Raw genomic sequence first — 27,511 nt, 5'->3', positions numbered from 1 at the left:
TTATCAAAGTGAAGCTGGACACAGCTAAGAGGAAACCACTTCACATGATGCCACAGAGTAGAATTAGTCAGGGGAAGCAAGAGCTCTTGAGGGGATAAGACAGAGGAGAGATCAGATGCCCAGGAGGAGGTGCTCAAAGTGAAGAGGAGTAGAAGAGTGCAGACTTGAGATTAAAGGCCTGTGGAGGAAATAGTGTGAGGGAGGGAGACGGGAGATGTCCAACTGGATGTTAAAGAGCATGAATGCACTCCAGTTCCATGCTTATTTGAGAGTGGAGGTGAGTGAGACGGGAGTGAAAGGGGCAGAGATGTGGTGCAAAAGAGGGAGGGGGCTACACAACAGCTCTGTTGGGAGATGACGGCAGCTGTGCAGAGACGCAGGGAGACGCACATACAGTGCAACCAGCAACATTAGAAACACATCAGGACCAGATGATTGCTTCATTGGCAGATGGATGGAATAACACTTGGAAATAACCAAAAGTAAGAGGGGATACAGGACGAGAAAACAAAGGAGAAAAGAACAACAGGTGGACAAAGAAAACCAGAGGACAATTACCTGCAGTCCGTAAGAGGTAAGATAAAAAAAAATCTAAAGTTTTTCCCAAATTGTTTTTTTAAAAACATTTTTTTTGATGAAATGCAAAAGTGGGCATGCACACAGAAATTATACTCACCTCAATGGGTCTTTTTATGTGTTTGACACAAGTAGGAGATGAGAAAGGGAACCCAAATGATGCTTTGCAAGGTAAACTACGAGGAATGCGGGTATGAATTAATCATAGTCGACCGGTGTAGTGAAACAAATTAGACATAATAACTCTTAACTCTCATAACAGCCATTAGCAAGGGAAATCAATGTGCCCATAAACATCATCATTTAGAATGGCACCACTGCGTTAATAATACATCCACCGAGCAGCTTTCACCTACTGTAACATTTATTAGGGGGATTTTTGTGTTTGTTCATGAGAGAGAAACAGAAGTCTATTAGTCATTTAAGAGGGGGGGGTGCGGGTGTAACTCTACAATGGGGAATCCTTGATGAGATAGCGACAGAATTAGTTATCTGACTGGCTTTGTGAATAAACCATGAGGCGATGGCTTCATAAATCAGCAGGTGACACGCGCCAAACCACACCTTATAATAAGTAGAAAAAAAATTAATTATTCATTCATCTCTATTGAACAGGAGGATTGTATGTGTTGTTCCATAAATTACGATAGCTCTATGAAGATGTGCTATCAAGTCATTCATATGTAGTCGTTGACCAGGAGGGTGGGGATCAATAAAAGTTCCCAGATGTATCAAAACCCTGCCCATCATTTCTATACCGCTACAATCCCCCTAACTCTAATCCTGCTTGCTAATACATGGGAACAGAAAAGGGAAGTCAGCTCCGTCGCCCACCTAGGGTGTCATCAGTGGTTGCCCCTTTGCTAACTAAAAGTTATGCCAAAATTTTCAAAAATGTTAAAGTTCTATTGATGACACTGAAACCCAAAATTCCTAATATGGGCTGCAGATTGCCTGCACTCAGTAAATGCGGACCTTGGTTTCCAGAAGCCCTCGGGAGAGCTTGGGAGTGTGACCAATCACAGCGGAGTGGGCTCGGCGGGCGTACGACCGGTGGTGCAGTAAATTACACAAACCTTTTGGGCAGGAGGCAGGAAATCCAAGAAGACATTGCTGGAAGAGGTGCAGAGTCTAGAAGATCTAGAAAGCTTTCTGTGTGGGCTATTGCGTGTCGCTGATGTATAGGAGTCCAGATCGCAATACAAAGGCCTGAAAATGAGTATAATAGGTCACCTTTAAAGGACATGTTGACACTATTTGGCAGTGAGATCAACACAGACACTACCTTTAGGTCTTGGCCTGAGTTATTTCTTGAATTTAATAGTGTTTCTCACCTTCTGTATCAAATGCTGCTATTTGCGACTCTTCTTGGCTCCGTTTTGGGTTGTTTTGCAGTCATGATCAAAAGAGAAGCGAAGACCTGAGGTGAGAAACACGACTAAATAAAATTCATGGCAAAACATGAAGCTGGTGTCGATGTTGACATGTTAACCCCATGTATAACGCTGTGAATACTACACACAGATTGATATGTCTTTGTCTTTATGTTTGTTGTTGCCTAGCAGCTCATCCACAATGTTTGTCCAGCTGCATACGCAACTGATCCTGTTTCTGACCTTTCCACTATGGTGAGACACCCCTGGTCCATATTGTGTTATCAGTCAAAGTGCTGGAATTATTCATGTGGCATATTGATTGATAATTTCTTACAAATGCTTTCTATTCATCTGTGGTCCCCAGTACGTGTATGTTCCCTGGGCATCACTGGGGGGAATGGAATGACTCCCAGCTTCTGCCCACCATTCAGAAACTGATGAAAGGATATAACCGCTACCTGAGACCCAATTTCAATGGTAAGCCTAATCTTGATCCGCAACAGTCTACCACCCACACAGTACTTTTGGATACCAAAGCGTGTCATGTCTCTCTGACAGAGGGTCCAGTGGAAATCGGGATGAGTCTTGATATTGCAAGCATCGATGCCATCTCTGAAATCAATATGGTACAATACCGCTGCTATTAATTTTGGGTGGGACATCCATCCATCCATCAAATAACAGAAGTAATGATGACCAAGGTGTTTCTCTTCAGGACTACACTGCAACTATCTTCCTCCGCCAGCGATGGCGTGATTCAAGGTTGGTTTTCCCGGGCAATGAGAGCATCAGCGTGGATGGACGTCTGGTGTCCCTGCTCTGGATCCCTGACACCTTCATTCCAGACTCCAAGCGTTCCTTCTTGCATGATGTGACGGTGGAGAACCGCCTCATACGCATCTTCAGTAACGGGACGGTTCTCTATGCACTCCGGTACATTTCCCTAATATGCTTTACCCACACGAAGGCCCAATAAGGTCCATAATAGAAATGCATTTGGTTGTTTGATAAACTAAAATGATTTCGAACTGTAATTATCATAATTCAAAGTGGTCACTGAATTGAGATAATTTTGGTCACAATAATCATACCAACACATAACACACACGGCTCACAAAGTACTATGAGGACAAAGTAATATCTGCACAATGCTGATGCAAAAAAAAAACACCTATATATTCCTGCCGCAAGGCATGCTGGGTAGCTCGTAGCCCACTTTCTCCTAAGATTTTAGCCTGATTGTAAAATATGTTGAGGAGGTCATCATCAAGTACCCAAGGAGGAGTTAACGTTGTCCTCTGATTTTGGATCAACAGTTGCAATAAAAGCGACTCCATAACCCTTTCCTCATTTTCCGAAATGCGGGACCAAGGGTAGTCAGTGTATCGCTATTTTAGACATAATGTCAGCTGATGGGGATATATTCTAACATTTTTTTTCTAATATCTTTATTGTGACTCCAACCAGCATCACAGCCACAATCGCCTGCAACATGGACCTGACCAAATACCCCATGGACAGACAGGTGTGCACCCTGCAGCTGGAGAGCTGTGAGTACCTCTCGGCTCTATAACCCCCTCCCCCCCCATTACCCCCCCACATCTAGCCCGTCACAATACGCAGATGGACATATGCTAAACCATCCTCACTATCACCACCATCTTCCTCACTGTGGTAAGTATACCACTGAATACATACCAAGGATTGTGTTTGTCGCAGACAAAAGTCAGTACGCTTACAAGTGTTGTGTTGCGTAATCAGGGGGCTACAACGTGCAGGATGTAGTGTTTTACTGGACAAGAGGGAATGACTCAGTGAGGGGTCTGGACACTCTGCGGCTGGCTCAGTATAGCGTGGAGAGCTACTACACGTCCGTGTCGCAGGCTGTGTATGAGACTGGTAGGAAGAGAATTTTCACGGCACTATTGGATAATTAATATGAATTATGATGCCGTTTAGATCACAGCTTTTTAAATAGTACATGTGTGTGTGTGTGTGTGTGTGTTTTCCCAGGCCAATACCCCAAGCTGGTGCTGCATTTTGCACTGCGGAGAAATGTGTTGTTCTTCATCTTGGAGACCTATGTTCCCTCCACTCTGTTGGTGGTTCTCTCCTGGGTCTCATTCTGGATCAGCCAGTCTTCCGTACCTGCCAGGACCTGCATTGGTTAGTAGTCACAGTACAAACACATAAAGGCCGCATAGGGCCCAAACAGCTTGCATATTTAAATGATAACCCAAGGGAACACTTACTTACTCTGGGGTGTATTCGTCTATTACAGGCGTCCAAAAAAAGGTAGTTTGTAAGCTATGGTACATATTCTGTTGTTGGAGAGTGTCTTATTGTTCATAGCAAACAAAGTGTAACTTAACTAGTTACTGAGTTCCAACTCATCTGCGTGGAGGAGATTTCAACGCAATAGTAATTTATTGACGCCCCCTAGTATGTGAGGGGGAACTACATAGCAACAGCCACTGTTGCTACGGAGCCTTATATCCAACCGCCAGCTGAAGTGAACAGCAACGGACATGAATATCCAATGCCCACTTCACCAAAAAGCAAAACCAGCAAAAACAGGTTAATGGAGTAACGCCGCGGGGTTTGGTCAACTTCCTGGCTAAAGCTAGCGTTAGCGTCAGGTAAAGTACACAGCATTACGTTGGCTGGGTATTTGAGTTGACCACCGTATTCGCAGTAAAAAGTATAATTTGTTTATTGTTTTGCTTACCTGATTGGTCGGAAGAAGTCCGGTGTAGCACGTCAAAAACTGTGAAAGTGGTGCATTCTCCTTTGCACGATCCTTGTTTTTGCAAATGGATGAACATGCATACATCCTGTCGCTTGTTTTGGTCGGTGTCATGCCGCCATTTTTGACCAATCGTCGAAATTAGGCACCGGAAGTAAAAAAAAAACGTTTCCGGGAGAATCCAAACGTCAGAACCGTTTCCCATTCCATTACCTATTTAACAAGTAATCACAGAACTATAGATAATATTTAGCAAAAATGCAAATCCAGACAACCCTAGGCTAGTGTAGACTTCTAGAGTCTGCTGGACATCATTTTGAAGTATGTGCTTCTCACCAGGTGTGACTACAGTCCTCACAATGACCACTCTGATGATGGGCGCCCGCACCTCCCTCCCCAATGCCAACTGCTTCATTAAGGCCATAGACGTCTACCTGGGCATTTGCTTCACCTTCATCTTTGGTGCCCTGCTGGAGTACGCCTGTGCACACTTCTATACGATGCAAAACCAGACCATAGAGGATCTACACAGGGTGAGCTGTGAAAACTGAGGAATAATCGTGTGTATGTTCTTCAGTAACTAAGAGCGTCTGTATTTCTGTTAGGATCTTGCAAGAGAGTTCAACGAGTCCAATGGAAATGGCTCCATCCCCATCGTCAGCTCCACCCAACCAAAGAATAGCGCAGAAGCGGGCTCCTCTGCAGAGGAACCTGCACAGGAATCAGAAAACAGCAACACAAATGCCACTGGTGAACCCAAGGAGGAGAAGCCAGGTCAAGGCTGCAGCCTATCATCAGTGAAGGACGCATCACGGAGGGCAGTGTCCATCTTCATTGTAGAAAACCCACACAACATCGATCGACACGCCCGCACCGTTTTCCCCACGGCATTCCTTTTTGTCAATATTCTCTACTGGCTTTATTATCTCTTTCTCTGAGAGATGCTCACAAGCTGCTATTGAGTTCATTTCACCACCCAGCAGCTGCCGCACATCCCTGTTGGAGACCCAGACCAGTCGCTTGGATCTGAAGCCATCATACATGCTTTTGGTTGACAAGTTATATGTAAAAAAGAAACAACTTCCAACCAAATGATGAGGCTACAAATGAATGAAAAGCAGCTGTCATCCATGATTCTACTAAGTCGACATTTGAATATTTAGCAGAACTTATGAGAATGAGTCATCTGGTTGTAAACCAAAGTTGGTTTCAACTGCATCACACTAATGCTGCCTTCATTGTTGTTTTAATACATAGGTTGGTAAAAGACCGTATACTGTAATTAACTTCACAGCATGCAACATTAGAATAATAAAACAATGATACCGGGCAGGCTGGTGCGTTGTATTGTTTTTGACATTTGAGGCTATTATTTCGGTAGCAACATAGACAAATAAAAAGCAACCTAAAAATCTGTGGAAAGAACTGGTTACATTAAAGGAACAGATATATTTAATGACATGTATTGTAGTAAATTATATTTAATGCTGTTAAATAGCATAAATCCATTCTTTTATATAGATAAGGGTCTATAGATACCCAGGTCAGAAAATCTTAAAGTGCAAAAATCAACCACAGGTTTTACAGATAAGTAGAAAAGTGGAGATTTCTTCCAAAAAAATGTGAATGGCAGTGAGCATGTGTGGCCTTAATAAGTCAAATGAATGCATGATGCGTTCACAACCAAGCATGGCACATGCAGCTGGATGGGTATGTCTTATTATAAATGACGTACAGTATTAACAGAAAACAGTAGTCATAAAAAAATACAAATCAAATGGCACATCCTGGCTTCACCTACTGTATCTCCCATCCTCTTATTTTCCCCAACTCATCACACACAAAGCCCCCCACACATGACTGAAACAGGGTGTGAACCTATTACACTAACTGCATAACGTTAACGGTTGGAGTCAAACCTCAAAACATTTTTTCCTGAAGATGTACCTCCACCTAGTGGCTGATTTCTTTCATTACAACATTAACTTGTTGGCCGTCTGTGCTTGTGAATATTTGGTGGGAACCTTTTTGGATCAAGTCCCAATGTTGCTGCCTTTAGGTTCCTTTCTTTGACTCCCATTCCTGCAAAAAAAGAGGAACACATGGAAGTGAATATGTATAGCACTCATTGGGTAAAATATCAAAATGTGCTTTACTAAGATAACAATAATGTTGCCAAATACAACCAAAATAACAACAGTTGTGTTGACAAGTTATTAGCAATAATGTTCCGTTGTAATGCTCTAATTATTTGTAGAGACCGGATGTGATGAGGCGGTATAAAAGTCACCTTAGCCTTCTGCATGACAGTTCCTGAAGAGGAGGCGTACACAGATGGAGGCCTCTTGCGCATCTCCGAGGCACAGTTCACAGGTAGGGCCTCGCTGTAGATGTTAAGGGTCTTCTTTCTGGGCCCCTATAAAAATGTGCAAATTTAACAAATATGCAAGAATGCAACAATGAAGTCACGCATCGACAACTAAAGTACCTTAACAGGCGGGACGACCTCCACCGGCGTACCCAGCGCTCCACCCGCCAGGCTCTTCTTCAGGTTTTCTTTGACTTGTGACAGCCGGAGCTCCAGGTCCACTCTCTCTGCCTCCTTAGCCCGGCAAGCTTCCTCGAGCTGGGACACACGTTTGTTCAGGAGAAGAGCTCTCTTCTCTGTGCAGAGACACACACATAGAAATACGTAATACTTTTTATGGCACTAGACAATATTTTAAGAAGTTATACTGGGAAGTAGATAGTTGTACACTTCTGTGTACAGTGTGAGTAACTTAGCAATACATTTTGACTTACACTAAAACCTGACTTACATCACAGTCTAAGAACGGAACTCATTCGTAGCCGCAGGACCATATAACAACTAAAAGCCGCCAACATTAATATTGTGGTTGCAGCTGTCGTGCTGTAGTATTACACTACACTACACTACACAATCCGTACCTTATCTAACAGCGCCAATCAAAACTGAACATTATTATCTCTGGAAAGGCGTACAGCTCTTACATTAGATCACATTAAATTGTGCCTAATGTTTATACTGAGAACCTAAAAAAATGCAGCGTTGAATTGTTTATCTGTAATCTAAACGTTATATTTTTACAGTTTAATTTTCATTCAGTCACCATTTTTAAACATGTTGTTGAATTTAATTATAAAAAAAAACTATTAGCTCTTTTATTAATCCCAGTTCCCACACAGTTGTGGACTAATGAAGGTCAGACAGAGCAGTCCCATTAGACACACAAGCTTTTGCAGGATTCACATGAAAGCTGTAGAGCAAAGCTGAGTAGCTACGGGGATATGATAACCCCCAAAAATGATTAATCTAGCATCTGCTCGGTGTTTTCTCTGAGGCTATTCTTACCAGGAGCTGTTTGCAGCTGTTCCTTGAGTTCTCGCTTCTCCTGTCGGAGTATTGAGAGCGTATTCCGGATACCGTCCTTCTCTTTCTCTAAGTCCTCCTTGTCTTTCAGGTGGCGCTTTGCGTCCTCCTCGGCTCGTGTTTTCCCATACCTTCCGTACTGGTTTGAATCTAGGTTGAGATGTAAGGGCAAAGGTCAGAGAACCTGGGAGGGTAGCAGAGCATGTCATACTTCGTCTGTTGGCTCCTCCAGTGTGAATAAGTACTATGAGTGAGGGTGACAATACTATTTTCCTATTACGCTGGGTATCCTGAATGAGGAGTGTGTGTGGGCTTCCCAGCATGCCTTGCGGGTTATAAGGTTTTGATACCTGCATAGTGCATGTTATACAGCTACTTTGTATGTGTGTTAGTTTGGGTTGGGCTGTGAGTGAGGTAGGCAGTGAGTTTGTTAGAGTGAGAGTTTAAATATCAAACTAATCCACTGCATATGAAGAACAGAGAACCACTCTCCATTCCTCACAGAAACACCAACACGTGGAGTCATTGTTTGGTCACACAATAACTGAGACAATATACAATTGAAACATATTTTTAGCATTAATAATCCAAAACAGGATTGTATGAAACCAAGGTTCCATTGTACTGTATGCCAAACCATAATAGAATCGTTTCAAAAACCAAACCCCCATTAGAAATGTTTTCATCAGTTCCATTGCTGTCATATGATCTAGAACACTATACAGAAGCCTGTACAGAACTTTGCTCAACACATAGCGCTGCTACTACAGGAACCCAACCACACACACTTACTTGACCCTGTTCTTTTGAGGGAGTTTAACGGCTTGGTTTTGTCAGAATCACTGCTGGAGAAACTGGAGCGTCGCTTCCCTTGATTCCCACACTGTTGCCGGCAGCTCTCCATAGACTGGAGGAACACAGAGAGGGGAGGGAAGGGGTGCAAAAAGCTCAAGTATTCATCCATTCGGCCTCTTTTTGATTTATTGGCTTCAGACAGCAGAGGTGCTTGTGGCTGTTGTATGTGTTTAAATGCACGTCAGTGGAGTGGACCGAGGGCTTGACAGGATGTTAAACTGCTGTGACCTCTTCCCTTCCTGTCACCACTGTGATGACTGGTCTTTCTCACTCCCAAACACACACACACACACACACTTTCGTCTGTCTGGCTTTGAAAAAAGCCATGGCTGGTGTGATGTAACACAGCTACTGTACATTTATTAGCCATGGTTCTCCATACTTAGCTGATAGCCCCACAAACAGATACATCTGAATGCACCACCATGATAAAATAAAAGCCGCCACACACACGCGGCTTCTAAAACCGAAAATGTCTGCATTCTCACCTGCATGTCCTCATTAGGGACCTCATCATATGTTCTGGAGTCTGTGCTACCACACGAGGATGTGGCCCACCTAAGCATCAAAGAGCAGAGTAGAAATAACCGATACATGGGATTAAAAGGTGATGTCTGTGACTTTCATTTGACCTTGCACAGACAGTATCCAGCACCCACCCCTGACCATCAAAAAACTGGCAAACTCACAGGAAGGAATGGCGCGCAGCATTGCGTATATTAGCGATAGTTTCCACGTCTACGTAGTCATAATGTAGTGATTCTGGGTCTGTTGTGGAACCGGTTTCGGCCAAGAGAACACCAAGCCATCTCCCAAGATCCTCAGAGTTTGCTGCCTGTGAATAAACAGGACATACAGTCATGTATTAAAACACTAACCTAAGCACTAAGTCATGGCTGAAAGACACCTCAATGAACTAAATGTAACTAAAGTAACTAAATACAGTCATAAGCAACCCTAATGTATCCCACGGGATACATTCCAAATCTCCCCCAAATCTTTCAATTATTTACGATACTAAAGATATGTACCAAAATAGACGTAAACTGTAAATTAATAATAAAACCCGTTTCACCTCCAGAGCCGCCACTGTGGTGCTGGCCCGTAAGATTCGGAAAGCAATAGGATGCTTAGATCCCAGCCCCGGCACCATCTCGCAGCCATGCAGCGGGAGGGAGGGCAGGGAGGTCTGATGGTCGCCTCTGTCATGGTAGAAGTGCAGGAAGCCTCTGCACACACAGCACCAGTGCTCTTGCCACTCTTGGTTGACAAGTACTGACAGATAACCTGCAGACACAAAAAGTATTGATGCACAATGCGTGGTAAACCTTAACGGAAGCCTGGCAGCAGGCGTCTGACCTTGTCGAGGGTCGTTGTAGGCTGTTCGGGAAGCCTTCTTCTTTGAGAAGCTAATGATGCGTGTGATCTTTCGGCCTGCAGCAAAAGCCCCACGCTTTACTTTACCTGCGGCGAACAGCAAAGCATGCAGCTGTAGATACTTTTAAGAACATTTTAGATCATAATCGATACCCAGTAAAATATGAAGTCACACCAGGGTTTCCCGAGTGTCTTTTATTCTCACCATTTTCTCTGCAGTTCTCCCCTGTTGATACGCCAACACTGTCTGAATCTGAAGTGTTCCTCTCAGCAGACAATCTCTGAGGAAAAGAAAAATGAATACACACAAACTGTACATGGTAGAGCCCGACCGATATGAGATTTTGGGGGGCTAAAAAAATGTATATATTGAAATTTCACTAGTAGTCTTAGATAATGGTGGACATGTGAATTAACTGTTGCATCTATTTTTATATCACAGAGATGCAACGTTAAAGCTGTAATATTGTTTCATCTCCTTCCTACATGGCTTAATTTATTTACTGAGACGGTGTTGATGATGTGTTCAGGATGAATCTGGAGTTAGGACACAGATGGAGCAAAGATCCTGCACTTGTTGGTATCTCTCACTTTCATTCTTTCTCTCATGTGGAGTCCAAACTATGAAAACATGACATAAAGAGATAAACACACCTGTTTGCTACCTGGTTCCCTCCCTTCCCTTTCAGGGCTTTTATTTATGGCATCATCTCTTACCTTTAAATAAGTCATACAGTGACTCACATCCAGCCCTATTATTAGCATCGTAACAATCATGTACATAACACACCTTGCCTTTGTTCTGCTAATCAAACATAGGTAGTACTGTTTGCCGCTACATGTGTTTAGGACAATGGATGGTGACAACACAATTGCAGCTTGATGCTGACTTTTCCTCACCTCAGCTGTCAATGAGTATAATTTGAGGGAACAAATGACAGAGAACGTAAAAGTCCTCTCACCCTTTGACTCACCTTATCAAGCTCAGTTTTTCTGGAAATGACTGGGGATGTGGATACCTCTGCCGCTGTGCATTGTCCCTTCACCTCTCTAACAACCTGAAAGGGATATTTTAATCATGTTACGCAATGGCTGCTTTTCCTGTGTTGCTATATTTCCAAATGCATCATTTTGCATATGCATACAGAAACACAATGTAATAATATAAGCTGGTACTGGTACTTGATACAACAACATGATTCTTATTGAGACATGAAGTGGTGCAGAACTGTCCTGTATTAACCTGAGGGGTATTTTGTCCCCTACAAATGGACTTACCCGGAGCCATCTGTGTGCTTGCTCCTTGCTCTGCACAGCCAAAACCAGCGCATCTCCATTGGGTAATGTGAACCGGAGTTCATGGTGCTTCCGCTTGCTGTCTTTCGGAGCATAAACCACAGTGCACTGGGGCAGCAGAAGGTCCACGTAAGGGCATGTGTCCTTCGAGCTCTTATAACACTGAAGGAAGGATGGCAGTGTTAACTAAGCTACGATGTGCAGTCAGCACACCCGTCTTGAGGATTCCCTCACCTGTAATCTATTCTCTCTTATGACAGTGAGCTGTTTGGCCCATTGGCCAAAGCGTTTCTTGCGTAGTAGGAAAGCACAGATGCGGCAATCTCTCGTTGGGGGCATAGAGCTCTCATCAGACGGCCACTGATGTGTGAGTCGCACACCAGGACTCCTCTCTTCCTCGTCTTCCTCGTATGATTCATAGGAGCTGCTCAGTGCGTCTGAATCGTTATCTAAGACAGCAGAGACAGAAATACTTAAATACATTCAAAGTCTTTTCCTTGAATGGCTTTTATTTGAAGTGTTTTTAACCCACAGGAGTTTTTGCGATGTGAGTTGATGCGGGTTGTTGGGTAGTTGCTGTCTGCATCTTCATATCCATCCTCTATGGAGTTAGGAGGGCTAGGCCGGACTGAAATAATACAAATAAATGCTTTAGGTGTCATTCTACTTGACAATGATGTATTTTGTATTTCAGAGTTGGCCACTGAAGAACTCAATAACAGGAATTGTATACATATCTTTGGCTGCAACATGAGGTGAGGTTGAATGAAGATAGATATACATTTGCTAAATGTATATATTTATAGAGCTTGACTGTTGATTAATGACTGGAATGCAAAGACGCAAAGACAAACAAGTTGAGTCAAGATAGGGATGTATACCTCTTGTGATGATATATTCGGGCATCTTGCCCGGACTGAGTGGCACTGCCTCCTCATAATAGTCCTCTGGGGGAGGTGTTGTGGGCAGAGGGGGAGGAGAGTCTGCTGAATGTACAGCTAAGGAGTCTCCACAGGTCTGAGAAAGGAGACAGACACATACAGTATTTCTTATATGTCCCAAAAACTATTAAAGATCTGCGCTAAAGTGCTATATCATTGAAGAGATACAGTAAATTCTCTGGGTGGAGCCCTGACCCTTGAGCATGTGCATATGGGAAACCCCACACCATGGAATACATTGCTCTTGCTTCCCTATGGCCTCGTAAATAATGAGGAGGAGTGCTGAAAATACTCTTTATCACATCCTACATGCAGAAAGCAAAGTACTTACAATTTTCACATTTGGAACTGAACTGTGTGCACGCGTGTGTGCCGTGTGTTTATGTGCATGGGTCAAAATATCCATAAAATACGGAACCTTCTGCATGCAATGCTCTCTCACTTCCAACTTCCTGTCATGTGTGATTTTCCCTTCACTTGATACCTGCCTAGCTCTTATCAAATGCACTTCTGCCACCTTGTGGACGTTTTTATGGCTTAAAATTGCTCTGAAGTGGAGTATAAAACGTATAACTATGTCTTTGGTATTAAATGAGTGCCCCCCTTGATAGTTTAATGAAGACATCAGGAACTCGGTCCCTGACCTGTTTTGAAGCCTCAGTTTGTGTGTCTTTGTCTTGTTTCAAATCATCCGTAACATCCTTTAGGTCTCCAAGCTCACAGTCTGTAAATGACAACTCACATGAAAATTGGCTTTGTGTAAATGGATGAAGTGTAAATTGATGCTCCTTGCTTGAAGAAGAAACATACCAAATTTCTCAAAGAGGGACTCTACAAAGCTGGTCCCATTCCTGTATACTGCTGAGTTCATGTAGATGTAGTCTGTTCCTGAAACTGGAAAAACAAAGCAATACACTTGACACTTCTTATTCTCACTCACTTAAGTGTGTGTGTTTGTTTCTTAGGTTGTCTTCACTTCTTTGGCTGACCTGATGGTTGGATCTTCTGCAGGAGGTTCCATACGGAAGTCTTCTTCTCCTGGGTGGAGGAGCTGAGAGTCTCCTGGTCCAGCAACTTTAGGAGCGCATTCAGCTCACTCACCAACACCTCCATGGCTGCAGAGGGGTGAAAGGTCGGGGTGTAAGCGGAGAGCGTAAAGGTCGGGATGCAATGTCTAAACAAGCCTTAACAGATGTAAATTAGCAGCCTCATTTGACTTTGCTTTTGCTGACCCTTGATTCTCACAGACAGGGACCATCCCTCACCTCCTCTGATAGGCGCTAGACTCAACAATAACAATACAAGCATAGATGGACAGGACAGGACACATGGGTCCTCATTAAAGCAGAGAAAACAGGAAGTAAACAGTCTAATCCTAAACCAAAAATACCTGGTAAGATCTTAATGCAGCAGCTCAGAACATGCCTGGCTCTCAATCACAAAGTCAGATTTGAATCAAAGGCTGAGAAGGAAAATGAAAAGCTTGGATGGAATGATGACAGTAGTATGAGATTGTGACAAGAACAACAAATTAGAGAGCACATTTATGAGGCAGCAGCCAAACTTCTCATTTGTAGAGACTTGATCTTTATCTTAGAGGTTGGAAATTTGAAGGCGTGTACACACAAAAGCCAAGAGTTGGATCATGTTTGACGAGTCAGATAACAAAACGGTCACATCATTAATTTGAGATGGTCCACTCCCTGAAAATAGAGCCAGATTTGCACCGACCCTTATTTTAAAGATCCCTTAAATTCCATTGTACTCCTCAGTGTGGTTTGTTGCCATAGTGACAGCACAACACATACAATGCCCACTCCAATGAATAAAGCATCATTAAATGTATACAGATGTTGTTTGCCCAGAAGCATGCATGGTGTGCTGCCCATCCATCCATCTTCTGTTACGTGGATCCTTACTACAGTCGTGGGTATGCTGGAGACTATTTTGGCCTATGGACAACTTAAGAGTCCTCGCTTACGGTTTGACGGAGTGAAGTTTACTAACATAATATTGCACGGCTCAGTTAGTTGGCATCTGCCGCATACACACGTACCACAACTGATTTGGTTGCATATTATTACACATCTGTACATCAATATCTTAAGGTATTGGGTGCACACTTAGACCGCTGCTTAAATGAAACCACAAACCAAAAAAACAACAACTAGCAGCTGCATGCTAAAGTTGATACCATCTGGTCAAAATGCCCCATAATCCCCACAGCTGCTGGACAACCTGCACTGGCAAATGTGTTTGAATTCCTGTGTTATCTGATGTGATTCCAGATGCAAGCATGTGGTGCTGAAATCTGCAATCAAACCACTGTTCCCCTCCGATGCCCCTTTTGTGTTGTCTTCATTGCCAACCGGTTGAGTCGGCGCACCAACATCTCCATCACTCAAACCCACCATGAAGCAACCGATCTCCTTTCTTACTGCTCCATTTTCCCAGCCCAGCGACATGAGTTAGACCTGCTGAACCATGCATCTAGCTGGGGTCAGCCATCGGATAGTCGCTCAGCCAGAAAACTCTTTGTTGGGCAGCCGGCCATTTGGCAACAAGTCCTGTTGTACTAATCACACACAAATACACACACATGCAGACTCTTGGAAGGTGTGTATTTAAGGTGTGTCAATAGAGACGTTGAGTATATATTGAGAACAGACAGCTTTGTGTGTGTGTGACTTGTGCAAGGTTTATGCATTAATGCCAAGTATTAACCACGTGATAAATGTATGAATGTTTTTTGTCAATAATGTGTGACAGTGAGCTGCTCTCACTCAGAAATATTTTCCTGAGGTGGGTCTTCCTATGGGTTAAACAATGGCCCGTGAATGAGCCGGTCTAAATGCAAATAGAAATGCACTTACGGTAGCGGTGTGTGTGTACTTCTTCTTTACAAGCATTTCCTTCTATTGTACCAAAACCACACTTGCACTCCCCGTGTAGTTGGCATGAGGAATTGATTCATGCACGGATCCGCCACTTTGACCCTTCTCATTACGATCCGACCCACCACACGAGGAGGTTTGTGAGGGGGATTGTGAGAGTCAGATCCCATGGCCAAGTGAATGCTGTCACTTTGCCAAAGGTTCCAGCTGTTTAGATTCTGGCTTTGGAGTGAAACTGTGCTTCCCCTAACCTTGGACACAAAAGTGTGTGAGTCATTCACTGCACAGAGGAGTTAAAATTACAGTCAGCACTAAATCAGATCTAGCAAACAAATCAAGGGTTCCATTCACACTGTGATTACCGAGACCTGGATAAAGGTACTCACAGATTCTTGTCATTCGAAAGCTATTTTACTTCCACTCACATGTTCCTCTGAATAAACGTTGCAGCAAGTTCTTCACAGACTACCATAGCATAGCATAACTTTCATAGAAAAGTTACTTCCATATGCAAAAAACAAGAACGTGTGATGTCATGCTTTTGTGCATGTGAGTCACTTCACTGATTTTTTGCGTTGCTACAGTGAACGTAGCCAAGGTGTAGCCTTGACGCAAAACTCTTCACACCATTACATTCGAACTTGAGCTGTAAGGCTCTGCTCACACTGCAGGTTTATTCCAATTATTTTGCTCATGGAGGTTGATCAAACATTGGCAGTTGGTGCAACTAATTCCTGCAGGTGTTCCAAGTTCTGGAATTTGCCAAGCGAGGCACAAAGGACCACCCTTAAATCCAGAGTAAAGCTTCTAAAATCACTGATTATTTAAATCTGCAATACACTTGCCTTTCAAAAGGAACTTAAGAAAAAACACTAAACTGGAAGTCACACCTGTTAAAGGCAGATAAAAGTTAACCTTTATCACCCTGTCTTACTACAACTTGGGATATTTCAGACCTAAAATCCAACAAATAAAAAGATGAGCCAAAAAGTGGGACCCCACAGGAATGTCGGTGGCTTTTTAGTAGCCTTGGTTGCTGTCAAACATTGACTTCCTGTCACTTGTCTGGCAATTACTGGTAAACACCGCACACATTCCTCACCTTTTTAACAGAGCAAGACCCTGCAAAGCGCAGCCTGTGGGTGTAGACGCATGCGTAGCCTTTTTGTTTAAGATGACGCTGTACAAACTGCACGGATGTGGGAGAGATGTGGGTGCTGATTTGTGATTTGAATCGTGTCAGCAAACAGAGCACCTGTGCGAACATGTCCAACAAACCCTGATATGAAGACTAATCTGACTTTAGCTGAGTGCACATGCTGTTTTTCCTCCCTCCTGAATGAGATTTGCTGAGTGTGCTCACACACACACACACACACACACAACATAAATAACTTTTGTCCAAGGTGACAGTTAAGTCATTCAGCAGCCATTATGTTTCACAATATTGTTGTGCACATTCCAACTAATTAAAGAAGAATTTTATTTCCACAGAAACTCCCTAGAGTAAAAAAAAAACAACAAAACGAAAAAAAAAACGACATTTCAAAATGAACCATGGTGCCACATTGTTGCTTCACTGATTCCCCAGTCTGGTTAAGCTGTCTACAGTACTACGGTATTTCATGTCCAGTGAGTAACAAAACAACCTTTTCATTACCAACAGTGGTTATACATTACATGAAGGGAGGATCTAGACCCACAGGTTGAAAGAGATCGATCACTTCTATGTGACAACAGGAATGGAATGAGAACACAAAACTGGCCTTTTTTGGATGATGAACCAGCCCTTTCAAATGTTATTATGAGGTTAGGTTTTTACAGGTCGCAATACACAAATTTAAATTTACATCTAGTCACATTCGTCTTTGTGGAATTCATTGGCTGACACTTTACATTTTGGAGGGGCTAAGTAACACATTTGATATTCCTGCTTCTAAAGCTTTGTTATCTTCAACCATTCACCAGTAAATGGTATCAAAGCATACTACTCCGACAAAAAGAATTCCTAAAAATGATCAAAGAAATTTCTCTGCCTTGAAGAATGAACACGTTTATGTCACTCAACCATTTTAACTGCTATTTACAAGCGTCTGCAGGGCATGCTGGGTAGCCCTGTGACATCAAGAATATCAGGAGTATGTGAACGTCTCATTGTTGACTTCCCTGACGACTTCTTCAACATCAAGCAAAAATGCAACAAACACAGCAACCTGTTGCAAGAGGGAGTACAACAAGGTACCCAGCATGCCTTGCGGCGCAAATATATGGGTGTAATATTGGCATGGATGTTGTACGGACATTAGACTATAAATGGGGTTGTTTTAATTTGATTTTTCTTCCTTGCCCTGAAGTCATACTGACTGTCATATCGGTATGATGCCAGAATATTTCTGTAGCTGACACACCTATCCATCGGCTCCGGCATACCCCTGCTACCCTAGATAAGTGGCATGGAAAATGGATGGATGGATGGACGCACCTATCCTGTGGTAGAAACAAAATCCAGATCTTTGTTTGTCTTTTCAAACAGTACAGCGGGGAGCTAAACGGTATTGCTTCAGAGCCGGGTTTTTTTTGTTGCAGACCCAACCATTAACTGTAGGTGTTTGATTCCTATTAATTTGTTCCATTTATGGCCTAACTGATTACTTCTGATGAATCAACTAAGAAAATTATCATGATGTATTAGACATTTAAAAAATTTTATTCATCGATTAATTGACAAAATAATCGACCGATTCATCGGTTATTAAAATAATGGTTAGTTGCACCGCTACTCACGTCACGCTTCTACCTGAGAAAGCTACACAATCATTACAGCTTGTTGTTTGCAGGCAAGTATCTTGACAAAGTCCTGTCCTCTATTCAAGCTATAATGTATACAGAAATGAGCACAGGTCAGCACTTACCCTCCACAACCGTGGATGAGAGTCCAACCATGGTTCCGGCATACAGAGGGGGGCATTCATGTACAACAAGCGGATAGTGTGAGAGATATTCCACAGTCAAGGCCTGGCTGTGTTCTCTGGCTTGCTCGTGGAGGTGAGCTTCAGCCTGCTGCTGAAATCACAACCCTACCTCCCCCTTCCTCCCTCTGATCTGTTATCGCTGCCTCCCTCCCTCCCTCCCTGTCTCCCCACCTCTCTTTTCTTTTGGGGGGCAGGGGAATTGTAGTGCTGTGTGTCCTTATTAGATCCCAGTCTACTCTAATCCTACGGGGATTGTGTAGCACCTGGGAAACACTCTCCCTCTCCTTTTTATATAAACTCAATTTAACACTTAACTGTATTCTTACCCCACATTGTATTTTGGAAAATACTTTGATAAAGTTGTTATCAAAGTGACCATTTTTATGTTACAGCAGGTGTATTTATGTGTAAAAGTGAGGAGAGTAAGAGTATAATCGGTGGAGTTGAGTGGGAGGAGGAGGCAAGTTGAGACTTTTCAAAGTTACTTGTCGCCTTCAGGCAGACTCATGAGCTTCGACATGATGAAACACGCCATCGCCATCGCCAGCACTACACTCTAACACTAACATCCCCGAGCACATACAGACAATACACAACCTCAATGCTCCACTTTTGCAGGATCATTTGTTAAAGAAACATTTGAGCAAAACAACAACAACTTGGAATACAGTCTTCTCCAGGAGGCTGGGTGACCTCTGATTTCTTTGTACCGGTATTTAATATCACATTTCCTTATAGAAAATAATGGAAATAGAAATAACATGGCTGAAGTTTGACATGTTACCCATCATAAAACATTTCAAAGAATCCCAGCTCCCCAGTGCCTGCAGCACTCATGCAGCCCCAGATCAGGATGCTACCACCATGCTTTACTTAAGACAATTATTATTATTACATTATAATAAAAAATGGTAGTAACCTGCAGAGTAAATCATGATCACAGAACTGACACATTTTGTAGAAGTTCCAAGATCAATTAAAAATGATACCCATGTAATTGATATAAAGCATACAGAGCAAGGAACAACTTGCTGCTATGTCTCCTCGCATTGTGAGGCGTTCAGGCGCACTGGTAATTTTGAGTGTTAGGCGCTAATATCCATGAGAGGGGAATTCTTTACCAGGTGTATTTACTTGACCCACATTTCTTTAAATACTAGACACAGCCACCTACAACCATAAGGGCAAACATACTTACATTGGATTTTATGGGCACCTGAAGGCACCTGAAGGCACATACTGTACTGTACGTGCCCACAAAGTACTTTACTCTGGAACGTGTTACAGTTCATAAAAGCTCCCTTATTTGCTGATCCGGTTTGTTGGTTCAGGGACATTGGTCCATGGTCTTTGGACACACAGTCTTTAGTTTGGTATGGTTGGATGATTATGATGTAGAGGAATTTCACAGAACCCTAACCTCAACCCCGTGGGATATATTTAGGATTCATTGGAACAGAGATGGTGAGCCAGGCAAGTCCCACAAAGACACTGCAAAATTGTGTCAAAATTCCCAGTAAGAGTGGAAGCAGATGGAAAAAAATTGGGGTCACACAGGTGTAAGGTGGCAGAGTGTCATTAACTTCCAATAGAATTGGTGTAATGCTTCTTTTCAGCCATTGTTTCTCAAGTGCAAGTGGAGCGATTTCAGCCTCACAGGACCTGTAGAATGACTGACCTTTGGACTTGTTTTGGCAGACTGGGAGAAGGAGGCCGCCAGCTCAGGCATTGGCTGATCACACAAAGAAAAGAATGGACGAAAACAACTTAGCGAGGGGGGGAATTTCTCAAGACAGCAGTAATAACGCAAATATAAATATCTTCATAATAGACGAAGCTCAATGAAAAAGCAACTAAGCGTGAAGCAAGTGTTCACCTGTTTCCAAACTCCCCAGAAATAGTTCTGACTGTGACAAATTCCAGACACGCCTTGCTAGGCATGGTTATGTTCTTTCAAAACCACTCCACACTGTGACTAAATGTGACCCCTGACCCCTCTGAGTAAAGCCGTGGACTCACAGGACGATGCAAGCCAGAGAAAGGACAGGAGAACAAACTATGCTTCAAAACATACATCGCTTTACCCCAAAGCCCAAGCTCACAAGTCCTGATGTTTTTGAGTCAGCCTAGGGAATCCAAGAGTTCAGCCCACAATACCAAACAGTGGTCTGCCCATCCAGAGGCGGCTCCCTGGGAGGGCTGTGTCTAATGAAAACTACAGGGCTTTTTCTTGGAAGTCCCCCCTTCCTTATTGTCTTTGGACATGTTGGACAAACAAACATTTCTAAACCTGATCGGACATGAAAGAGCACTGCAGGTCCAAGACTTTGGTGCAAGATGTGAACAACAACCGGGGCTTACTTTGGGCTATGAGCTATAGCAGATGTTTTCCAAGTTAACGTTATCACTTTGGTCTTCCTAGACTTATCACATCATCCAAGCTGGGGACGGTACAATTTCTAACAATGAGGGTGTCCATGTCCTCCACATACCTGAGGTGTGTGTGGGCCACATGGTAACAATAGTGGGGTGACCAGATGGTATAGATGTGTTTTTAAATTGCATCGTAAGCTGTGCCAACAATGCTTTGTCTCAACAGCTTGTGCCCTGTCATCCACTCTCCCTTTTCTGCTCAGATTCCAGGCATTTCCCAAGAGTGACGGTTCTCATCTCCGGGGCAGACAACATGTCTAGGCGTTCATGGACTGCTGATACGGTACATTCTGCAGCCTTGAAACTTTTATTACATTTTTTATTAGTTTTTGTCACTATTGCTGTCTATGCCACTTTAGACACGACGCAAGCTTGTTACTATTGTGAACTTTAAAAGGAAAAAGGTGATGCAGAAATGACTAGAGGCTCTTTGCTCCACTCATCTATATTGAGTGACAACGAGGTGTCAGCTGTCCCTTACGACTGCTGCAGTAAAACACTGGCAGCGACACAATGAACACTGAGGTCATGTTTACATGAGGTTCACACAGTGCTACAAAAGACAACAATAAAAAATACTGTAAATCTAGTAACACAAATGCAATTCAGCGTGTATTTTGGTTGATATTTGGTCTGTATTGAGTTGATTAACAAGTACCACATTAATGCTAAACTATCAGTTATACCCCTATGAAAAATGCAGGACACGTTTCTCAATGGGCTACCCAGGTCATGCCCATGTGTCCCCTATAGAGATGGACTTCCTCCCTCCGCTGATGACATCACATATCACCTCCGGCCTTCTGTTTCCTCTTCTGGTCTGATGACATGCATCCACTGCACTGTCCCTAGTGACCCTATTCGCTATGAGCACTTGAGGACGGGATGTGCCTATTTCTCCTGCTGTAATTCAAAGCAGTGACAAAACAATAGAAGATAACTTGAGTGCAAAGTTTTTTTTAGCGACCAACAACTAGAAAGTAAACTTAAAGTAAACATTTCACATGGCGTTTACTTTAGTGTATATTTACTATATGGAGATTGTATGCTGCATTGCTGACAGTATAGGCACATTACAGTACAGGCAGGAATTTTGCGGATCGTGATTAGAACATGTGGAACATGTTTGGAGAAGTCGGAAGGATATACAAATTAATTAATGAGCAAGGGGAAAGAGCATGCTCTTCCCACTGTTTTTATTATACACGGGAAATGCTTCAGGTTATCGTAAAAATACACCGATGAGCTCACACTCCAACAAGGGAGGCAAGACAATACTGAGCTGCGCTGTAATGTTTCACATTTTATTTTAATAAAAAATGATTGACACCGTGTCTCACTTAAAAGCTCCATTTCAAGATCTTAAATGAGCCTCTGGCGTTTACATTCCGCAGCACAATTGCTACCCTGCCTGTTATTACAGCTCTTATCTCTCTCGGAGAAGAGCAATTAACGAGTTCAGTTGGCCTAAAATGCAAAACAACACTGACACGTGTGCACGTGCTGTGGTATTTAAAGTTTAGCGATTCAATCAAAATATAATACGAGCTGTTCAATTCAATAAAAATACCCAATGAGTCTAAAAATCAACTGCTCCATGATTGATGTCCTGCCTCCCTGCTCCCTCTCATCGTGCCTGCTACTGACACTCACTTTTGGGGGTTTGTGCACTCACCTGTTTAAGCATTAGCCGGCTTCTGAAGCGGTCTGAAACTTTGATGGTTGACATCTACTGAGCACACATGCTGTCACAGTGTTTGAGCGCCGTGGGAATTCCACAGCAGTGATAGCGCTGGGCTGCTATCTCGGCGGTGACACAAACCAGACTTACATGTAAGGTTCGTAAATGCATGTTCGCTAATGAAGTTTGGCATAAGGCTATCTAAAAGTCAAATGGACCACACTGACATACGAGTGAGGAGACAACAGGCGGTCTTTGTGTTACAATGTTTCACGGTTAATGCACATTCCCATTGGAAGGGTTGAGCGGTATGGACCTTAGCATGCATCACGTTTCTGTCAGATACCCCAGGGCAGCTGTGACTACAGATGTAGTTTACCACCACCAGTGTGTGAATGAGTAGTGAATGAACAAAGGGTTCACTTCATTGTGAAGCGCTTTGGGTGCCTTGAAAAGTTGTTATGACTATTGTTATTATGGTAAAATGTTCAGAAAATGGAAGAGTGGTTAGCGTGCAGGCCACACAGCTATGAGACCCGAGTTCAATTCCACCAATGGCCATGTCTGTGTGGAGTTTGCATGTTCTCCCCGTGCATGCGTGGGTTTTCTCCGGGTACTCCGGTTTCCTCCCACATTCCAAAAACATGCTAGGTTAATTGGCGACTCCAAATTGTCCATAGGTATGAATGTGAGTGTGAATGGTTGTTTGTCTATATGTGCCCTGTGATTGGCTGGCGACCAGTTCAGGGTGTACCTCACCTCTCGCTCCAGCACCCCCGCGACCTTCTTCACGATAAGCAGTAGAAAATGACTGAATGTTCAGAAAATGTAGCTGTGGCCTTGGGACTTACAACGTAAAAAGGAAATAAGTCATATGTTGCAGCTTTTAATACTTAAACACTGCAAGAATGTTTCCAATTGTTTGCTAAGTGTGACAGTGTTCCTTTCTCCACAAAAGCTTCTTTTACCCTCCATGCCCCCTGTAATCTATTACTTCCTCTTCGTATCGCCGTATCTATATAGTTAACAGCTAACACAGATGATCAAATGCACTTGAGATGAACCCACTGGGGGTTTCCTGGCCTTTTTGAAACGCTTCAGAGATGCACACGCTCATGACAAGAGATATTGAAAATAGACAAATGGGCATTGGCTCATGAAGGGATGGTCAGAAGCCAAAGGTCGTAATCTTGGAAAGGATCAGTCCGTAAAAGCTACACTCATTTTTCATCTCTTTGAGTGATGAATTCATGTCCTAGATGACACCGCGGCTTGACTCAGCCTGCTGCCACACAAAGAACCTACAGTGCACCCATTATTATTCAGTTCACAGTCCTATGAGATCACCACAACGCTATGCCTCCCTTCAGACTCGAGTATTCACTGAGAACGATGCAGGCTGAGCCGCTTGATTGACACAGTAGAACGGATGTTGCACAGATGAGACTAATACACAACGATATACACTTACACACGGACAGACGGGAGAAGAAATGGTCAATGGTCTTTCACTGGTATAAGACAGAGCAAAATGGCCATCACCTTTTCACTGCACCGTACAAAGAGCACAGTTTTTTCTATGGAAAGCTTTACTGTAGCTACAACACAACCTGTTGACACCAGTTTAACAAATGTTGTTGCGACTAAATTGCTTTGACATAAATGCAAACACCTACCACGCACTGCCACTTTTAAATGCACTGTACAGAAAAAAAAAGCAGCGCAAGGTAACACTGTGGAAAAGATTACTGTGGAAACCCGGCGGCTGTGCCCTGAATGCACCACAGTCATATACAATTGTAGTCTGCGCAGGGGAATTCCAATTTGTAGCTGCCCCAGCTAATGCCTAATAGTAGAGAAGATATCATTCTGTATGATAAAACATACGTACTTCTTGAGACAGATCACTTTATCAGCACTGACAGGGGAAAATCTAAATGTTATTAAACATGAACTGTCGCATGCATTCATAGAGACTTCTCCCAAGGCTTTTACAGCTTGGGAACATACCCAAACAACAAAAATGTTGGAGTGGAGTCCCTTGCTGAAAAGAAATCTGGCAGCATTCAAGAAACAAATAGCAACACCTTACGGACATAACACTACCAACCTGGCTCCTTACACATATAAATACAAATATACGGAGAGGATATTCCCTTTCAGCACATCCTGGTTGCTGTTATTGTAGCTGGGTTTTCTCCACATTAGAATAACATTGCATTCACGGACAATAGTGAGGAAAGCCCCCGGCTATGAAATGTATGATGTCACACGAAACCCCAGGAAACCTTGTGAGACTTCAGCTTTGTGAGCAGGATAAACGTTACAGTTGTGATTTGGTTTTTATTTCGCTTGTTTGTGTTGTCACCACAGAGTATGGCGATGACCACAGAACCACAACTGTGTTTCCGAATTTAATTTTTTTTACATAATCAAGGTTATATTTCTTAAATTGACATTGTGCATAGCAAATGTTGCTCTCAAAATAAGATGATATTTTAGAAATCATCAACAGGATCAACAGGAGGACGTGATGAAAAGAGTTGCAAAGAGATGAATAAAACAGCAGCACAGAAAGGCTTTCTATTGTTGTTATTAAGTCTCCTGTTTCCTTGTCGTCATTTGACTGCGCTGCAAAGTCAGGCTTAGAACAATGACTGCCTTGAAATACATGAAAAACACAACAGCTTTGTTGTTTAAAAATGCAATTCACACTATAGAGTACTTGCGTATAAGATGTTGCATGTTTGAATGCATGCATCAAGGGGTCACAAACTTACAGCAAGGGAATGACAGCAGTATGCATAATTACCCAAGTTGCTGGAGTACCGTGTACAGCTTTGTGTCATCAGTAATAAACTGTCAATCAGAGTTCCACACTAAATACAGAATAAATGCTTTTGCATAAATGGAGCAGAGTTTCCATAGAATTACATGCATGCACCATTATCCAATAGACGTCTTTGTCCACAACCTCTTCCATATGCAGCCTGACAATGGCTGCGATTCATCACGGACGCTGAGCTGCAAAACACAAAATCTCAACACTGCAGTGGTTCTCTATGGGGACCGCCGCTCCCCTTTCTCACCCACCTGATGCTCCAATTCTCAGACTGCAGAAACCATAACTTTATGACAGAGCTGCTCCAGATGGCTTCCATTCAAGGATATACTACAAAGCTACCACTGCTAAATCCCATACCTGCTTGTCTAGTACGCATATTCCATATTGTCCCAACACCGATCACATTGCAAACGTGGAAAACATAGGATGGTATTCAATCATCCCATATTAAATCATCCCTAATAGCTTTCAAGTGCATTGCAAGAACATTGTTTTTTGGTGTCAATCTACAGGTTATATCAACATTTTTATTGTTAATCCCCAAATAAGGTTAGCTCAAATTAATCTGTTCACTGTCCTTTGGATGGAAGTGAATTTGTGAGCAAAAATGAACATTTTATGTTCTCGTATATCAAATCAAATCTCAACTACAAACACACCAAATGAATGCGATCCAAATAAAACTGTGAACTGCGTTCTACTCATAAAACCATGAACTATAAATCCAATATATCCCTCAAGACAATACAATGAATTCTTACTCCAACAGCAGACAAGCGCTGGACCATCTCAACTCACACTGTGTCAAAATATTGCAGCATTTTTACATTTTACAACAATTGCAACATTACAACATATAATCTATGATGACGCTTGATGCCCTTGAAGGAACACCAGCTTTGTCTGCTGCGGTGTTTATGCAAACAAAGCCCACATAGTCACTTAGGAGAGATACCTGGATGTTGTTAATCTGTGTTGAGAGATGCGGATGACAGACACGGGGTTTGTTTTGACCTGACAACATCCGCTTGCATGCCGTCCGTCACAGTGATGCAAAGCGGTGAGTCGTCAGCAAAAAAACAAAAGGTGTCAATTAGTATAGTTCATGTGAAAAGGTAGAGCACCATTTAGTGCCATTTCCTTTCATTCCAAGTGTGTGGAGTAAAACCACCCATAAACGTTGGTCCTCTAATCAGTATTACATGTTTACCCGGCTGGAGGCATCCAGCCAGGCTTTATAGCCCTGTAAGTAGTAAAACTACACATTTACCGTCATCTGAATCTGTAAATGGAGATCAAAAACGCTAACAAAGAAATGATGTTCTGCACCTCAGGCCAAAATCCACAGAAAGTGGTCTGGCTTGGGGGCTGTTTTTATTTCTAGTAAAACAATATGTACCGCAAAAATGCAGACCAACAATAACCACATGATTGGTCTAAACCTTTCAACTGCTGCAACCATCATCAAAGATAAAGATGGTACCTCTGAACAAGTGAAAAAAATGTCTCTGTCCAATAAAATGGACAGAGATAACTAAGCAGTGTTATGGTCTCCTTATTGAGACTTCCCCCTACCAATGTCTCTCCCTCAATTGCAACGTCCCTTAGAAGTGTGCAAGAAGGAGTTTTTTCAATTATCTAAAATGCAGTACTGTACCTTTTACTGGTGCACTTAATGGTTTGGCTGGAATAGTTGTCTTCTTAGAAAACTCCATCCACCCCACCAGGAGTGCAGGAATTCCTTTGGAAATGTGCTCATAAAGTTAAAGAGCGCTCAGGTCTCATTAACGTGCATTAAATCCAAGTAGTTTAATTTTAATATATACATTTTTTTTGCAGGAGATGCTGCAGTCTGCGATGTATCAGAAAGGTGACAACATGCACAGTGGGCATGAGAGGTCAAATGACAAGTTGGAGCCTGCACACAACACTCAAGACGTTTTGTGTTTAAGTGTACAAGAAAGTGTGTACTTACATTTACTGCTGTTTGAGTTCATCCTGCAGGTGATGGTGTCCATGTGAGACGATGCACTTTTATAGAACGCCCATGTTTAACAGTGCACGGCTTGAAAGAGCCTATATGGACGAGCCCCTGTCATGAACTGCAGTCCGGACTGGAGGAATAAAG

General features: G+C 42.8%; 3 protein-coding genes across 14 annotated transcripts in view; 1 reads left to right on the top strand and 2 right to left on the bottom strand.

The window, feature by feature from the left end:
• Window positions 1–4,958, bottom strand: part of LOC131110465 (uncharacterized) — a 95,011-nt gene extending 90,053 nt beyond the window's left edge. For 4 of the 9 annotated variants that reach the window (XR_013625296.1, XR_013625295.1, XM_078788348.1 and 1 more), the window contains exons 1-4: window positions 4,681–4,924; window positions 3,974–4,100; window positions 1,911–1,996; window positions 1,653–1,785 (exon numbers count right to left, since the gene is read on the bottom strand). The gene's annotated coding sequence lies outside the window, so the exon portion shown is untranslated. Of the gene's footprint in view, window positions 1–1,652; window positions 1,786–1,910; window positions 1,997–3,973; window positions 4,108–4,208; window positions 4,358–4,680 lie in introns of those variants that run through there. The other 5 variants (XR_013625297.1, XM_078788346.1, XR_013625292.1 and 2 more) reach the window with 5 other exon arrangements.
• Window positions 29–6,624, top strand: gabrp (gamma-aminobutyric acid type A receptor subunit pi). Of its 2 annotated transcripts, none has more exons than XM_058063628.2 (10): window positions 29–574; window positions 2,142–2,204; window positions 2,317–2,429; window positions 2,511–2,578; window positions 2,668–2,885; window positions 3,420–3,502; window positions 3,714–3,851; window positions 3,966–4,118; window positions 5,038–5,231; window positions 5,304–6,624. In XM_058063628.2, the coding sequence occupies exons 2-10, from the start codon at window positions 2,152–2,154 to the stop codon at window positions 5,634–5,636; spliced, it is 1,353 nt and encodes a 450-aa protein (XP_057919611.2). In that variant the 5' UTR covers window positions 29–574; window positions 2,142–2,151; the 3' UTR covers window positions 5,637–6,624. The 2 variants fall into 2 exon arrangements, with proteins under 2 accessions (XP_057919611.2, XP_057919612.2); XM_058063629.2 differs by having other exon boundaries at window positions 2,139–2,204.
• Window positions 6,402–27,511, bottom strand: afap1l1a (actin filament associated protein 1-like 1a). Of its 3 annotated transcripts, XM_058063616.2 has the most exons (20): window positions 27,359–27,470; window positions 20,103–20,156; window positions 13,548–13,673; window positions 13,369–13,452; window positions 13,203–13,282; window positions 12,499–12,634; window positions 12,150–12,245; window positions 11,852–12,066; window positions 11,600–11,779; window positions 11,296–11,379; window positions 10,527–10,602; window positions 10,304–10,408; window positions 10,020–10,231; window positions 9,634–9,779; window positions 9,433–9,502; window positions 8,882–8,996; window positions 8,072–8,239; window positions 7,187–7,362; window positions 6,989–7,114; window positions 6,402–6,780 (listed from the first exon to the last, which is right to left on the bottom strand). In XM_058063616.2, the coding sequence occupies exons 3-20, from the start codon at window positions 13,669–13,671 to the stop codon at window positions 6,754–6,756; spliced, it is 2,220 nt and encodes a 739-aa protein (XP_057919599.2). In that variant the 5' UTR covers window positions 13,672–13,673; window positions 20,103–20,156; window positions 27,359–27,470; the 3' UTR covers window positions 6,402–6,753. The 3 variants fall into 3 exon arrangements, with proteins under 3 accessions (XP_057919599.2, XP_057919597.2, XP_057919598.2); XM_058063614.2 differs by lacking the exon at window positions 20,103–20,156 and having other exon boundaries at window positions 27,359–27,511; XM_058063615.2 differs by lacking the exons at window positions 20,103–20,156; window positions 27,359–27,470 and adding an exon at window positions 18,365–18,548.

The sequence above is a fragment of the Doryrhamphus excisus genome, linkage group LG22 (assembly GCF_037039965.1).
Source record: "Doryrhamphus excisus strain RoL-2023G ecotype Guam linkage group LG22, RoL_Dexc_Guam_v1.1, whole genome shotgun sequence".
Lineage (NCBI taxonomy): Eukaryota > Metazoa > Chordata > Actinopteri > Syngnathiformes > Syngnathidae > Doryrhamphus > Doryrhamphus excisus.
Note: the sequence above shows the minus strand (reverse complement) of the source record. Positions and strands in the feature narration are given on the sequence as shown.

Bases quoted from the DNA above. Each gene is read 5' to 3' on its own strand.
- gabrp (XM_058063628.2), top strand. From the start codon at position 2,152: ATGTTTGTCCAGCTGCATACGCAACTGATCCTGTTTCTGACCTTTCCA. The intron at 4,119-5,037 runs GTTAGTAGTCAC...GCTTCTCACCAG, and splicing joins ACCTGCCAGGACCTGCATTG to GTGTGACTACAGTCCTCACA. The intron at 5,232-5,303 runs GTGAGCTGTGAA...TATTTCTGTTAG, and splicing joins CCATAGAGGATCTACACAGG to GATCTTGCAAGAGAGTTCAA.
- afap1l1a (XM_058063614.2), bottom strand. From the start codon at position 27,401: ATGGACACCATCACCTGCAGGATGAACTCAAACAGCAGTAAAT. The intron at 11,780-11,851 runs GTGAGGGAATCC...TCCTTCCTTCAG, and splicing joins TAAGAGAGAATAGATTACAG to TGTTATAAGAGCTCGAAGGA. The intron at 11,380-11,599 runs GTAAGTCCATTT...TATCCCTTTCAG, and splicing joins AAGCACACAGATGGCTCCGG to GTTGTTAGAGAGGTGAAGGG.